Here is a 17,854-nt window from a genome sequence, read left to right as displayed (position 1 = left end):
AATTGGGTGAACCGAGTTGGGCCAAAGTTATAGCTCTTAATGAATGAACCAAACCCACGAACCAATTTGAGATGAACCGAACCAATTTGAAAAACCCTAACTCTCCATCGTCTTCTTCTTCCTTTCCTGCGAACAGAAACTTCAGCCGTCGTTCGAAGTTTTCCTCCAATTGCCTCTAGTCTCCCTCGAATCTCTTTCTTCTTGTAGGCTTTGGATATGGCAGCCAGATTTCTCGTTGTTGCATCTTTAATCCGGCACGCATCGATACTTGAAACTCTCACACTTCTTCTCTCTTCTCCCAATCTAGCATGGAACCACCGTAGTAATCGACTGATCGCTTCCGACAATGTCACTCGGCGTTTTTTCCATCGGTTTTGCTTGGTCTCCTAGTTCCACCACTCCATTAGCATCCCTAAGTTCTTCCTAGTTGCTGTCCAACATTGAGTTCACGTCCGCCGCTTGGCTCGTAACGAAATCAATTTGCAAGGCTTCTCTGAAACCCTTCCAATCAAACACCGGCCAATTTCTCCGGTAAACCCACTCTAACACTTCTCCATCCAAATGCTCGAGAGCAATTCCGAGCCAATATTCACACTCAATTTGGTGTTGCCGGCAAAATTGCTCGACTTCTATTAACCACTCATGCGCCTTTCCATCACCAGAAAACAATGACAAAGCCATTTCACCTCCCAGGATCGTTACAGCTTTGATGCCAATTGATAAAACCCAACTAATACTTCCCAAAATCAATACAAGAATTGCAAGAATTAACAAGATTCTGGTTTCTATGGTGCCAGTCACCCCCACACCTCACAATGGTGTCCCTCAGCCTACGGCTGCCCAAGAACTCTCATAAAACATTCCATGCCCTCTTCCGCTCTCCCTCTCTTCTACCTCTATTTATTACCTCAACTAACCCTAACTAACCCTCATTCCACATGGCCTCATCCCTAGGTTAACCCTAACTAACTCTCATTCCACATGGCCTCATCCCTATGGTAACCCTAACTAACCCTCATTCCACATGGCCTCATCCTTAGGGTCCTAACAATATGCTTACCTTCATTGAATTGATTTCTGAAGTGCGTAAGTTTGAGAATCCAATGGGGACCTAGTATTACCTTGGATCTTGTAACACCATCAGAAGAAAAGATTTTCACAAAAACAATTAAGATATCTACAAAAACAAATGGAGGGCAATAGCTAATCTAGGGTTGTAACAGTTCTTCAATATGAGATGAAAGATTTTCATATTAATCTAATTTAGCTTTTAATGAAAAGGAAGATTAAGCCAAAGCTGTCAACATTGAATCAAACTAAACCAACATGAGAATATGTTTGGGAGTACTAACCATAAAATGTGAATTTGTTGTGCTCTTCAACTTCACTCTGTGTGTGTGAGAGAAGAGATATGTACTGTGTTGTGTAAATCTGTTCTTACAAAGCAAACAACAGACCCTACTTGCAAACCAATAACTCGCAAACACAAGAGGTCTATATGTAATTTGCCCTAATTGTTAATGGAGGAACCATGCAAATTCTGGTTACTGAAGAAAATCGATTTTGTTCAAACAAATCTCCCAGCGATACCCTGTAATTTTCTCACTGTTATGTATCATTTTATTTATTTATATGTCCATGAGGATGAACCTGCCTTAATCTCCGTGTACTGGAGAAAACCACATATATGGGGACCCATTAACTTTGATGGAAAAAAAAAAAAAGGCAAAAGAAATAATAGAGTGTATCAAATGACACCAATGTGGGTCAAAACCTAATAACTATAATAGTTTGATGATGATACCCCCATTGAGTTCTATCATTGAGTTCTATCATACGGTTTAGACATATCAAGCTTAAGCACAACATATCCCACCTTACCTCGGGTTTTGCATCTTTACCTACTCCTAAAAACTAAGAACAATTAACAAGTGTATAGGTAAAAATAACTGGTAATGGCAGTGACAAATTGACAATCTATATTTGATAAAGATCAACCATTTCACTATTACTCGAATTTTACACAAGGTAGCAACACTCAGTGGAAAGGCCAAAAGTAAGAGCTAACAGCTGGTTTTTACCAAAAACCAACCATGAAAGCAAAAACAGAGAAACCAGAAATCGAACATACAAATTGAATATAAAAAAGATAAGCTTGCCGTGTTAGATCCCAAGTTGGCTTTGGTACTCCAAAATGGTCTTAGCAGACTGACGGAGCTGGTCTTCTTCTTCGTCCGTCAAATGCACATTAATCACACCCATAACACCACCCCTGCCAAGCTGGGTAGGCAAGCTCAAGAACACCTCACCTTCATCTATCCCATAAAAGCCCTTTGCAAGGACTGAAACAGGGTGAACCCTTCTTTGATCCCTAAGTATTGTCCGAGCAAGACTAGCAACAGAGTAACCAATCGCCCATGAAGTATAGCCCTTGAGACGAATCACCTCATATGCACCATTTATGACTTCTCTGTGAATGTTTGCTAGGGTTTCCTTCTCGTAAACTATCTGTTGTTTCTCCAAGAAGCTCAATATAGGAACCCCACCAACGCTTATGCTCGACCACAGAGCAACCGAACTGTCACCATGTTCTCCAACGATATATGCCTAAAATAGTCATTCAAACATTCAAGAAGAATTGATTATTGGTTTCCATCACAGCAATAGCAGAAGATTTGAGTTGAATTAGTTCCAATTCTTACCTGAACGTCTTGGGCGTTAACGTCGAGATGATCAGAGATCAGAGAGCGAAACCTGGAGGAATCAAGATTTGTTCCTGATCCAATCACTCGATTTGAGGGAAACCCAGAAAGCTTCCAGGCAACATAAGTCAAGACATCAACTGGGTTGGACACGATCATCAATATCGTATCGGGGGAGTGCTTGGCGAGGTGTGGTATGATTTTGGAGAAGAGATTGACATTACGCTGTAGCAGGTTGAGTCTAGATTCTCCAACGATCTGACGAGCACCGGCTGTGACTATACAGAGATCAGACCCAGCGGTGACGGTGTAATCAACAGAAGCTACGATCTTGGTACGGGGAAGGAAGGCGGCTGCGTGCTGGAGATCGAGCATCTCTCCACGGAGCTTGTCGGGGTTGACATCAACAAGAGCAAGTTCGTCGCAGAGATCCTGGGTGATTATAGTTTGGGCAATGGCCATGCCGACATTGCCGGTACCGATTACGGTGATCTTAGTGTGGCGTTTGGTGGTGGATGGTGGCTCCGTTTGCTGTATTGATTTGAAGAAGACTGGGGCTACTTCTTTGCCCAGATACGAATCTGATGGGGTTCTATGCATTGTAATCACCTTCGTCTCCTGAGCTCTCTATGGGCGATCGGCTCTGCAACACTAAGAACAGGATCGGTGGTTGGGGACAATCTCCTGCAAATTTGGTGGTGAATTTTTATGTTAATTTTTGACTCAACAAAACTAGGGGCGCCTCTGTTCTCTGGTATACTGGTTTTTGCAGGAAGAATAGGGAATAACGATGCAAAAGCAGTCAAAGTCAAGCTTGGAAGTTGGGCGCGTGACGTGCGTCAGAGTCTTTTTTTTCCTTTTTTCCAGAAGGACTGACGTTTCAGGGTTTTGTAAATCGTTGTTCGGGTGGAATCGTTCAGATTCCATGAGAAATGAATTTGAGTTTACCAAATAATTGTAAGAAATTTTTGTGAAATTGAATGCGTAGGTTTAGAAAATTGATCACTTGAATCAAATAATTGTAAGATATTTTTGATAATGTAGCCGCATTTAGATGATTCTGACTTTTCAGTGGTGAAGCATCGCAGTTCATTGAACCCATACCTTATATGGTGGTCATCATTCTTTGGGATCCCAATGGAGTGGATTTTTAAAGACATGGATGAAATCCAAATACCATGTATATGTAAGTCAATAATCCAAATACCATGTATATATCATATTACTACTATAAAAGTATGAGTTCAAGGGACACAGTTACATTTCATTTTCTAAAAATGCCCTTTTGTATTTAATCAATTAGACTTTTGAATCAATAATAAATAAAGTCCAAAATTGTAAATTCTTATTATTGAATTAATTTTAATTATTAATTTCTTCCCATCTCATTTTTTTTTTGAAATTATTAATTATCTAATAACTAATAAAATCAATAAAGTAATGGATAAACCAACACCCAAAGACATTGGAGGAACAAACGTTATTTGAATTCCAATAAATCATTAATTATCTAATAATCTAATAACTAATAAAATTAATAAAAAAATTGGTAAAACAATTCCCAAGGACATTGGAAGAAGAAATGTTTTTGAATTCCAATACTATAGTGAAACTAAATTTGATTAATTGATTGAAATCTACAATTGGAGGCAATAACGAAGTACATATACCATTATACACTGCTTCTACCAAACGCTAAAGAGCAGACGCTGAAATCGTCTAATCCTCTAATGCAAGAGAAGGATTGCTGCTGTGCGAACTCTATTACGGTAAACTATGGCCTCAGAGAAGAAGCTCTCCAACCCTATGGGAGAGATCAACTTGCAGAAGCTTGTGCTCAACATCTCTATTGGAAAAAGTGGATATCGTCACACCAAAGCCTTTAAGGTTTTTTTAATGCCCTCACTTTTCATTTGTGTACTTGCTAAGATCATAGTTCTTTCGTTCTAAGTCGGTTTTGTTTCATTTCGTTTCTGTTAATTTGATAGGTGTTGGAGCAACTTAGTCAAAAACCCTATGGATACATCTACTTGGATTTTTCCACTTCGCCAGTGTGTAAATGCAGTTGATCCCAAATTGTGTCTTGAGTCTGTTGACTGGCTTCGATGGCGTGGGATCTTCTTCTTTGGTTGATATATTTCTTCGTATCAATGGCGCTCCTCACATCGGTTAATTCAATAATAAGAATTTAATGGTTTTATGATAGAGGTGGAAGCAAGTGATAAAATTTGCAGACTGAACACTTTCTTTTGGTCTAACTAAATATATATTGGCAAAGAGTAGTGATCTTGCTTCAAAGCCAAGAAGGAAGCATGGTTTCAAGCATATACAAATTTGTTTAGATGGGAATGGTGTTCTTGTCTCAACCAATTGAAATTCATTTTACAGCTTTTGGGTTTTCCTCTTCTGCAATCACTCTGTAAAGGGTTTCAGTAAGAACTATATGTTGTGTGGTTTACATTTGCTTTGTGTTGGTTTCTTCGGAGGGTTTTAAGATATCAGCTAGAATTTATAGCTATGGATTACTGTCCGTTGAGGAAGTTAATCTCTTTGTAACTTTTTTCATTTAGAACTTTTGAAATGTTGTGGAGTGTCCTTCGTGGATATTGTTTCCTCTCAACGTGGGTCTCTGATTATTAGAAGGCTCTCAACATGGAAAGGAAAAGAAAATTTACCATTGAGGTATAAACCCACTCGTTCATCACTTGTAGTTTTATGTGTTAATCACTAAAATTCCTCTACCTTGAAGGGGGGGGGGGGGGATTGTGGACTTTGAGATTTCTCAATTTCTATTTGGTATTGTAATTTTTGATTCCTAAGCTAACTGGAATAGAACTATTCTTCAAACCGCTGGTTTTTCTGGGTATATTATCTTATTCTCTGTGGTAGTGTGGTTATTCTTCATTGTTAAACCTTCATCTTCTTAAAAAAATAATGGTTTGGGTTCTCAACCTCTCAGGAAGAACAATATTTGATTAGAAGAATACACTAGATTGTCACCGTTTGAATTTTTGTTTTCTCATACTTTTCATTTATGTTACATCTTTTCTAGTTCTGTAGCTGACTTGCTTCTTGTATTGTAGTTGAATGCTTCATTGACAAACTTATATGCATCTTCTCTATCTCTCTCTATTGTGTTTGCCTTTCTGTCTTTCCCTGTTTTGCCTCTTACATTAGAATGTCATGGATAGACTAATTCAAGTTTCTCTTCTATATCCAAATTTGTATTCGATCATTTATTATAGCTGCATTTTTGTATTACCAAGCAGAGCAATATCTATTTGCACAAACATTTTAATGAATTCACCATTTCCCTAAACATGGCTTAAGCAACCCTTCTATGAGGGTTCCTGACAAACAAATTTTGATTGCAAATATGAAACACTGATTGAAATCAAGGAAGTGCTTATTACTTCCACCTTCTGCATCCATCAAGGTTCTCCGCTTCAACTGCGAGCTTCTTTGCAAGCTTCCTTGCATGTTAGGTTGCAATTAGGCAAACAACACTCAATGTAGACACTTGCTAGTGACACTGTTTAACACATACTGGCCGGCAACTGGGCATGCACCTATTGACACAGGTGCTAAGATTAGGTCTATTGTCTGGTTGAACAATTGCTAATATCATTACCAAATAGATGAAGAGAGTTGTAGAAGCAACTTTTTTCCAATCCATCTTTTTTCATCTGTGTCTAAGTGCCACCCATACAACATCAAATCAGGATGAAATAAGAGTTGGGATTTATCTATGAGTTAGTGTTTTGTAGAAGTGGTTGGGCCGAGAAAACTAATCACAACGACCAAGAAACTAAACATTCAAATTAATTTACCAAAACAAACAGAAAAGAGTATCATCAAGAAATCTCTAGTTCAAAATGAAAAGAAATATCAAAATTGCTGAAAAATTAATGAAGGTTTGACAACCTTTCCTGCCAAAGTCTTGAGAGCTTGTTATTATGTATGATCTGAATTCATGTATTATGTTTTGAAGAATGATTCGTATTGAAATATTTTAGTGAATGACCTGAATTCTCCATTTTATGACATTTGCGATGGAAGAGAGAATTTAGATTGACAATAATTTCATACGATTCCTGATATTGAGTTGTTCCCCTTTGAGATCAAATCTTGATGAGCTTGTTAAATTGATGGTAATTGCCCAAAGCTCAACATTGACCAAATTACCCCCATTCCATATGTACATGAGGTTTCCCTTTGAACTAGATTAATCAAATGGAGTTGGCTAGGCTTAGCGAGCCTTGTTTGGATTCACAATTAACTAATTTCTCAATCCAAGCCTACCAAGTTAGAGGGTTGTTCTATTGATAATGACCAATAATTCTTAGCAAAGAGCTCATTGCTTTGACTCTCGCCAATATTATATATCCCATTCTCCTATATCTAAAAAAATGCCCCTATACCCAAAAAAAGGAAAAGAAAGAAAATAAATGGCTCTTTCGAGATAGAGGTTTTTAAGTGCTTTTTGCAAGAGGCATAGACTTGTGCTCCATCCTAAAGGCTAAAATATCTACGACAAAATGGGGATTTGTTGCTGATCATAGAGAAAGGATTTTGTCCAGTCATGTGGAATTGGATTCCTTAGAAATAGTTTATTGCCTTCTCATTGGTAGGATGGTGCTTGATGGGACTGTTAGGTTGGTTGATGAAACCAAAGTGATGTTGAGCTCTACTAAAAAGATTTTGATTAATCACGTCTAGAGAGACACTAATGTTGTTATTGCTCTGATGTCAAAGGTGCCTCTTTTGTTGAAGGGGATTTTGGTATACTTTTAAGAACCTCCTTCGGAGTTAAAAGAGGTCCTTTAAGTAGATGCCTTAGGCTCTTCGCCTCTTCCTATGAATAATTGATTCCTCTATGTAGGTCTTGAATCATATTTGTATATCTAGAAAATTAAAATGAATGAATCATTGTTTCAATGCATTCTCTTGTGATTATATTGCAAAAGTCTTAAAATTCAACTCAAAGGGCAAAAAAGTTAAAAATTACAAATTACACAGATAAAGCAATATATTTATGAACACATCACATGTGCATTTGCACGTTATTATTACTAATTTATGACAAAATTCCAGAATAATGAAATAAATAATTCTTGTTTGAAGAATACACATAAATTATTATTATTGTATAAAAGCATGTACTTGTTTTTTGCCATAAATCTTTTCTTTGACTATTGTATCCCTCATTTTTATTCAAATGTTATATTTTATCCATTAATTTTTTTTTCTTCTTTTTTTTCCTTACAAATTGTTGGTACCCTTTATAAATTTTTATTTATTTTAATTTATAAATTAAATTAAATTAAAATTAAGAAAGATAATTTCCTCCCATTGATTTCGTTCTCTTATATCAATCATTAAAGAAGAAAATATTATTCAAATTAGATATTATACAAAATAATTCATAAATATTGTTATTTTAAATGCAACGTGATTTAATCCCTAATAAAGAATTTCTGATTAAATTTCACTAATTTTTTTTTATCAATCCATCCAATATCTATAATATTCAACTAAAAAAATCAAATTCTATCATATCATATCATACTATTTGAATATAGTTTGAGATATGAATGTTGAAATTCTTTAAGATATATCATTTTCTTAATAAATAATGAAATAGGGTACAATTTGGTAAATTCTTAAAAGGTAATTAAAAAATAAAAAATAATAACTATCACCCCCTTTTTTATCGAAAAATCCATTTTTAAATATAATTTATATTTATAGAAACCAAAATTCCGTATTTGAGTTTCGTTTTTTATTTTTAATTAGAAGTTATTGGAATATTATTGATAGAGTAGTTGCCTTAGAAAAAATTCTCCTAATTTTATTAAAGTCTTTCTATCTCAAAAATAAATAAATAATAATTATAATAATTTAAAATATTTTCCTAAATTTAAATATCTCGATTTCTATATCCATTTTTTTCTATCAAAATCTATTCATCTACTTAAAATAATGAAATAAAAAAAAAAAAAAAAAAATAAAATCTTATCCAAAGGAACATCTAAGCATTAGAATGATATGAACGAAATAACAACTTTATTGTTATTTAGGTTAAGCAATATCATTAAAAATAGAATGTATGATATTATAGATATCAATTAATTATTTTGAAATATATAGATAAATTAATGTTAGTATGATTGTCTTTTTATTTATTTATTTTCAAATTTATACTTCAATATTTTTCTTTCATTTTTTTTTCTCATATGTATTTGCATGTGCATTTACATATATAAATTAACTATATATATAAAGTCCATTTATCAAATTAACTTTATACCACAACAATTTCAATATAACTTTATTCCACAATTGTAAATTTGTAATTTTATTCAGCTAATTTATTTAATAATACCCAAAATTATTTTTATTTAGTAAAACTTCAAAGTTATAATTCATAATAAAAAAAATAGGCTAGCACCTATCATATATATTGAAATATGTTACATTTTATAATTGAAGAATTTGGAAAATCATTCAACTAATTAAAAATGAATAATATAATTTAATTATATTGTTATGACATTATAAATAAAAGTTTACCTAAGAATATTTCAATTGCCTTCAATATGTCAAGCATATTCTTCAAAAAAAGATAAATTGAAAATTGTTGTGGTGAATTATAACTAAATGCATAGAATAACTAAGTAAAATAGCTGCAAACATTTTGACTAAATGTAATTGGGTATCTATGCTTTTCGCCAATTAACTTGAAGTGTCCCTAAAGTTTTTCCAATAAATATCATGCATGGTAAATGAACAAAGTAGTTCAAAATTACTAAGACACAATAAAAAATAAATGATATACTCTTAAAACGTCTCACGTGATTAGCATTTATAATAAACAACACAATTTTAAACATTTTATTGTGTTCATTTAATTCAATAATTCACATTATACAATTCAAAATATTATTTGCCTTCCTAAACATCCAACAACCTTATAACTAATGTCATATATTAGTATTTCTTATAATTGATTTATTTGATTAAGAGCTGATTCAATTTACTTTTGACAAGTTTTATTAAATGTTCGAACTTTGTAGACAGAATATTATGAGATCTATTAGAAATTCCTATACACAATTTTGAAAAATATATTATATATATATATATATATATAGGTATATATATATTGATATATATATATATATATATATATATATATATATATATATTTATATATATATATATATATATATATATATATATATATATATATATATATATATATATATCTTCGTATGGATACTGAACTTGGGCAAATCTTTCACTTGACTTTATATCATTAACTCTTATTTAAATATCTTATTTTTATATTAATTTTTTTGTCATTTAATTTTTTTTATTAAATGTTTTCTTGGTATCTTTTATATTTTTCTTCTTATGGACCATGACTGAACTTACTAGGGCATCTTAAAGTCATGATGAAGGTTTAGGAAGGAATCAGGAATTACATTGAAAGTAAAGGGAAGTGGAAGAAGATTACATAGAACATTTGTATTATTTCATGGAAATGACAAACTATAAAATTTCGCATTAATGACAAATATGTATACTTTAAACTTTTTTTTTGCTCCAACTTTACATCTCTCTTTGACTAGCATATGAAGTCTTGTAGGATCTATTGCAAAGTTCTTCCACAACTGCTACAATATATTTTAAGTTATGTAATGTTCACAAGTATATTGAATATGCAAGAAAAAACTGTTAACAGTAACTGATATGTCTTTTTAATCTTGTTGTAGTGCATTGACAAGATTATTATGTTTAATTTTACAAAAAAAAGGTTTCATGTGGCAAGAGAAATACTTATTTAATTATAGTACCTTCGACCATCATATGAAATGCAGGACCTATTGCGAAGTTCTTCCACAACTGCAACAATACATTTCAGGTTAGTCTATATCCACAAATATGTTAAATATGCAAGAGTAGACTATCAACAGTAATTGATATGCCTATTTAATCTTGTTGCAGTGCATTGGCAAGATTATCATGTTCACTTTTACAAAGAATATGTTACATGTGGCAAGAGAAGTAGTTATTTAATCATAGAATTGGTTAATAATGAAAAATGGTTTGCTGAATTTTGTCCAAAATAAATTATGAAATGAAAAATAAGTTTGGTGTCAAAATAAAAAATTGTTAGAAAATGATAGTGAGCAAGTGAGAAAAGAGGGAAAAATATGGATTTTATTAAAAAATATGTACTGATTATTTTACCATCATCTTAGCTATAAAATTTTAAGTAAACTTGCACGTAAATGAAGAGAATAAAATTCTCACCATATCCATAACAGACAAAAAGTCTATTATGGGTTTTGGAGGTTTTTCTAATATTTTAAATAAAAATAAAACTGATAATATATACCAAACAATTTAAAATAATGAAAATTTTTCATAATTGAGAATGATATATGATAATTGATACAAAAAATAACCTAAGTTTAGCTATAAAAATAAAACAAATTATAAATTATTGACAATTGATAATGGAATTAAGTAGAATATTACTATATCACTGGAAGCATGACCCCATTAGAAGATGTTTATGGGTTTCTTTTAGTAGAAAGAGGGTGTTTATGGTGATCAACTATGAAAAATTAGGATCCATAGATTAAAAGATTTTTTTTTCCCCCGTTATTTATAGTTCAAATACAAGACACATGTAGTGGATATTTTAACAAATTATCAGTATCATAAATACATAAGTTTTGACATAATCATCAATTATTATCATACATTGATCAAATATAAATTTTTTAAGTCAAAGATTTAAATTTCAAAGTGTGTTAGCTTCATTTTTAGAGATTTTTACACTATAAATTTCGACAACAAGTAGTAACATTCAAAATGTATACCTAGTAGCAAACAAATTTTTATATTATTGTTGAAAAACTAGCTTGGTTCTAAAATATTCAATATCTCTACTTGTTGTACATTTTAAGAAATTTACGGGATCATGCGCAATTTGTAACACCAAAGACCTAATCACATCAACTTTTGGTGTTACGTTGACATCTCGTAACATATGTATGTAACCTTACCTGCCATGAGTTCCGAAATTATGAATCATCAAATGTATCAAAACAAATATGACAACTAACAAAGACAATTCACACAGGATATTTAAAAGAGTAGAGGTAGCGATATGCATTTGCATGTGCGAGTTCTAACTAGTATAAATATATATATATATATATATATCATACTACTATTATAAAAGTACGAACTCATGGAAGATGGCTACATTTTTTTTCTCCTTAAAATACCTATAAATTTTTACTAAAATTATATATTAATTATGTCTAAAATTGTAATTTAACACTCATAAATATAATTAATATAATATTTATTATTAATTGAATCTTCAAAGATTTTTCTTGGAATCTCAAACGGTTGAAACTCTTAGTTGGCCCATTAAAAGAAAAAAGAAAAAAAAAATCCATCAAAACCAATGATATTCATTTAATTAAAATCATTATAAATAGAAAATATAATAATATTTATTAATTAATATATTTACTAAATGGATCTTCAAAGGTTTTGCTTGAGAATCCCAAAAGTTTGAAGCCTCTTAGTTCGTCCATTAAAAGAAAAAGAAAAAAAAAACCATTAAAATCATTGATATCATTTAATTAAAATCGTTAAATGTAAAATGATTAAAACATATAAGTTTTAGACTTAAATTCAACTCAAAGAAGAAAAAAAACTCAATCATATTCCAAGGCACACCACACGTTATGCATGTGTATCATTACTAGTATGTATATATATATACACACGAAGATTCAAGGAAAGTTTTGGAACATTATTAATGACATCCGTCAAAGATTCATATCAAATAGACATATCCGTTTCACCCACATTAGATGGAAAAGAAACCAAGTAGCCCATTGGTGTTCAAGGATATTTGTGATAAAATGGAAATCTTGAAAATCCTACAAAAACACCTCCATTGTTAGAGAAATTTTTTCAAGCTGTTTTTTCTTTGTTTTGTTTTTTGTTGAGTTCTATGTGACCCTGTTCTTTTTACAAATAAAACTACTCAATTCTAATATTTCTTACTTTGATTTTTTTTACATTTTATGTCTTAATATTTTTCTAAATCAACTACTTGTTTCATTTTATCTTCATTCTTTATTACATTGATCTTAAGTTGTATTTGTTTTTACTCAATCCTAACAATAATCCACATTTTTTGTAATGGAAACCTTGGTCCTCTTCAAATTAACATACATATGAGTCCTTACTACGTACATATGAGTCCTTACTACGGTGGTTGGTCATAACATGAGAAGTGGTTTTAGATCTTAAATCTACAGCCTTAAAGTCTGTTAGGGAAGCTGTGTGGCTGATATGGAGAGTTTATGATCCGACCGGGTTCATACCTGGTCCGACCCTCGACCCCGGTCGAGACGGAGAAAACCGAATCACTCTCGAGTGAACCGGATCCGGAAGATGGCTTGCTGAAGAAGAAAGCTTATTCGGCTGCAAGCGTGCCCTAATCTTACTTATGGATTAAGGTAATCACCCTAATGAGGGCGACCAAACCGACCGCGGATAATCATTATCGAAGGGATAACCACGCAAACCAAAGGTTATCTCGAGCCTCACAGCCCAAACTAGAGAAGTCACGCCAACGGACTCACCGAAAGATCCAACGACACCCGAAGAAGGCCAAGGCACCAACGAAGGAGATTCGAAGGTACACTCTATATAAACCTCAATACTATACAAGGTGAGAGAGAGATCAATCGATCAAAAGCATCGAGACTCGGTTCGAACATACCGATAGACCTAAACATCCGCAACGCATCTAGATCACCCCCGCCCATTCCTTAGCTCGTGCTTCTAGCAGCCGGTGATTAAGTTCATCCCGACTAGCCTCGGAGGTGGACCCCCGACCCCCGGCGATCGGGCCACATCCGACCCCCGAGACATCACGTGGAGATCCAAGGGCTGAGCAAATTTTGGACGCATCAGTGGCAAAAACCTACTTTGACACTGTTGAGACGAACAACTCGGACTGATTTGTCAATGTAACAGATGAGTTAAATTAGTGAACCATTCCATGCAAGAATGCTTAGTAGATTGAAAATCAAAATTCCAATTTCTCAGTGAGTTGTAAACCACTTTTGTCAATAAAAACTCAAGATGTTCTGTGGTATGCTTTATGGAAACAGTGTTTAATAATGGTACATAGAATTCATGTCTATGTCTCCCAGTTTTGGGAGTAGTGGATGCTTTTTAAGCAAGGCAGTACATATGTAGCCTCCAATCGTATTCCCCTCCAGCCCTATTACACTACCAACACCAAGCATTTGCTCCAGCGGCTGCAACTATCACCTGCACCTCCAATCAAGTTATTAACCAGAGTTCATAAACCCCATCTTGGGTGAATCACATAAATCTGTCTTCTATTTGTGTGATGCATAAGAACTTACCTGGTCAGTGCAAATTAGGAAATGTCAATGTAACAAATGTCTAGAAGTATGATCATGTACCATCAATAGAACCAACTTAACAGCACAGTGCAAACAACCCCCACCCAAATAGATTAAAAGCCCAATAAGATTACTGTAAATATGCTACCAATATTGATTGCAGTGGATTCGCATTGTGTCTTAAGATTAGTGAATCTGTTGGCCAATACCTGCGGTTGGCGAAGAACTTGTCTTTATAACATGTTGAATCTGTTGATTAATAGCTATGGATATGAAGAACAACATCAATTTGGGCCCTATAGGTTCTTTCAATTGATCTGTTAAAAGAAGCATTAACATAATTTGGGTTACAGTAGAGTACTTTGAAGCTTCCACAGGGTATCCCTTAATTGAGACCTCAACAGAACCGGTTGAGGTTAAGCTTGTAATTGATTTGAAACATCGTTCAAGATGAGATTCTGAAGGCTCAAATCAGCAGAAAAGATCAAGAATCCATCCACAGACAGGCTTAGAAACCTTCAAAAGAAAAGAGAAAATCTACTGACGTTTAGTATTTGCAAATTAAAACTGAGAGATCATCAGCTCGCACATCACTTGTACCACTGCTATACACTTTGTTAGTGTTTACATGATCTGCAATCAATTGAACAGCTGCCACAGTTGCTTCACCTTTGTGATTTCCCTCCTTGGCAAAGGGTGATTTTATAGTTCCACAGCATAGTTTCCTAAAGAAAGTGAAAATATTTCAGTGAACTGGAAAAATCCAGTTCTTCCAAAAGAGAACGCTAAGAAGGCATCAGTGCATACCTGCAAGAACTGTGTAGCTTCATTAACTCTGGATTTTTATCATGAAAATCATTCACCATTCACATTCAAACCATCCTCCTGCAAGGTGCTCGTTAGATCTTGCAGTAACAGAATAAAGGGAAACATTGATACACATAAAAGTACCAAAAATGGATTTATAAAATTGGAAAATTTTCCTCATAATATGAATTTCCTCAAGACAGAAGCTAACATTTTAGGATCAAACAATCAAACGAAAAGATACTAAAATTGAAGAGATAATAAAATAAAAGAGAATAAAATTAAATATGACAATAGTTTTTGCATAGAAATGGTAAGAGCATACCGTCTTCCTAGATTCTCCAAAACAACCAAAGAGATTGCAGCTAGGGGTGTAAACGGATCGGATAGTGGTAAAACCATATACCCATCCTATTATATTTGGACGGATTCAGTCAAATTCGGATGATAATCGAAGAATTATTTTCTTAAGTAGATTCTTCGAAATGGACATCAATACAAATTGAATACAAGTTTTTGACTACTTGTCGACATCTTTATCATTTTATTTGTGAGGATAGTTTGAAATTTAAGAATTTAACAACTTTGGTAATTATTTTAGTAGAAAATCTAGAAAAATAGTCACATATCTCAAGTTAAAAATTACAAAAATAAGAAAAAAAATCCAAATAAGTAACTTAATTGGATAATTTAATCGGGGATAATAATCGGTAAGAAAGGGGTATACCAAATCCGCATCCTATTAGTAATCGGACGGATTAGGATACCGCTAAATGGATGCGGATGCAAATTAGGGAGCGGATTTCAGTTATCGATTTATACCCCTAATTGCAGCAGCCTATGAACAAAATACTAAAACAAAAGGCCAACAATGAAATGATTAAATGGAGGCAGATACATAGACGATTATCCAAAACAATGAGAGATTTCAAATAAAAAGAAAGAGTGATAAAAGCAAACAATATTAATACACCAACCGACACATAAATCATAAAACCTAGACACATAATCCAAGAAGAGAAGACATGTATAACGTTGCCTTATATTTCTAAAGGAAATCAAGTAGCTCTAGCCAAAAGTTATCTTACCTCTTTGTCCTAAGTTTTTAGTCAATGTAGCCTAAGCCACTTCTAGATGTGACAAAAGCATTGCATCCACCTCTATTGGTGATATCTTCTCCCCGGAATTAGCATCAACATCTATAAAGTTACATAAGGATCATTCCAAATTTCTACCAACAGATGTAATCCCACAAGAGAAGCATGATTGATCTCCTAAGATAATGACTCATCCCACCAAGAAAAAAGGAAAAGAGAAAGACAAAGAGATCCAATAATCCCTAACAATTTTGGCATGCATGGTCAATGAATACAAATAGTCAAACAGATTCAATGTTAAATCATATAAATCACAACTCAAATGGAATGATCTTACTCTAATATTAGCAGAGAACAACAGCAACAGTTTTAGCATTATGGAAAACAATAACAGCAACAACAGTAATGGTATGCACATGCTATATTTGCATTAAAAACAAATTGATATGTCTTTCAAGCGAAACTTGATCACAAAAAGGGAAAAGAAAAGAAAAAAGAGAAAAACAAGGGATTGTAGAAACGACTTGCCATGAAATACAGAAATTTCCAATCACAAATACCAGAGCATGGTTTCAAATTTCTGCGAATTAGACCAAGAGCCAATTGATACAACCATAGGTTCAAAAATGTTAGTAACCGTGGAGATCAAGGCAAGGTTTAAAGTATTGGTATCGCGTAGCGTATCGGTAAGGTGATTTTAAGAGACGTATCGTCTTGTATCGAGTATTGTACCGCTTTGACTAATGTATTTTAGTATAATTCAATGGAGAGACGTATCGATATGTATCGTATCGGTTGGGTCAAATATGGATACGTATTGGCTATTATCGTATGGTATTGTGGGATACTTTAAACCGTGGATCAAGGGTACCAAAAATTGAACAGGAATCAACCATTTATCACCTAACTGAATAGGACTACGGGAAAATGACTAAATTCTTATTTCCTAGGTTCTGCCTTCGTGGTTTTCTAAGTGCGTTTGGTAACGATCTTTTCTAAGAATGATGTTCTTTGCAAGAATCATATTCTTCGTGATTTTCTAAGTGCGGAGTTTTCACTTTGTCCTGCATTCTTTTAAAAGTACAACACATGTTAGAAATGAAAACATGGTAAGATAAAGGGTAACCTTAAGATTTAGACATTGCATTCTCTTATATTATTTCAGTCAAATCTGAATCTTTGAATCCTCAAAATTAACAAGAAAGTGACTATCGTATTCGAAATGAAGAAGAAACATTCTCACCTTTCAATGGCTTTGCATGTGGGATGAAAGTTGCCTATTGGTACTGTGTAATGGTATTATACTTTAGTTGTTTGGACTCTCGATTGAATCAAAGAAAAGAAGATGCAAATGGAATTCTTTTTCAGATACATTGGGAGAAGGTTGAGTCGCTGGAACCAAAGCTGGGGATTAGACTTCTTCCCAACTCATTAGACCTGTTAAACCTTCTATCGTCAACTTTAATGGTACTTGATTACCTTAAAAGCAACAGTCTTGAATCAATTAATTTGAGAGAACACAAGCTGACAGGACTTGTCTTAGTTTATTTTGCTAGAGGTCGATACAGCCAAATTAAAAGGTTTTTTAGTTTTTCATTTCTAATAGTTTTTGTGTTTCTGATGGGAGACATTCTTGGAGTAATTGCTCCCATTGTCTGTGTTAAGCTTCGAATCTGGTGTGTTGGAAAAAGAAAATAATTAAGCACTCAAACATTTAAATCATCGGGTCTTGGTAAATTTTTGAAATAGTTTATTTTATCCTATTGTG

At 33.3% G+C, this 17,854-nt stretch overlaps 1 protein-coding gene across 1 annotated transcript; it reads right to left on the bottom strand.

Annotated features, from left to right (window-relative positions):
• Window positions 1-19: 19 nt before the first annotated feature.
• LOC149029538 (L-lactate dehydrogenase B-like) lies at window positions 20-3,529 on the bottom strand. Its single transcript, XM_089141937.1, has 2 exons — window positions 2,703-3,529; window positions 20-2,607 (listed from the first exon to the last, which is right to left on the bottom strand). Exons 1-2 carry the CDS (start codon window positions 3,300-3,302, stop codon window positions 2,164-2,166), a joined length of 1,044 nt encoding a protein of 347 aa, XP_088998063.1. The 5' UTR covers window positions 3,303-3,529; the 3' UTR covers window positions 20-2,163.
• Window positions 3,530-17,854: the final 14,325 nt, after the last annotated feature.

This window comes from Hakea prostrata, chromosome 1 (assembly GCF_041222555.1).
Source record: "Hakea prostrata isolate BN-2017 chromosome 1, UWA_Hpros_2, whole genome shotgun sequence".
Lineage (NCBI taxonomy): Eukaryota > Viridiplantae > Streptophyta > Magnoliopsida > Proteales > Proteaceae > Hakea > Hakea prostrata.
This window is presented reverse-complemented; position numbering and strand designations above follow the sequence as displayed.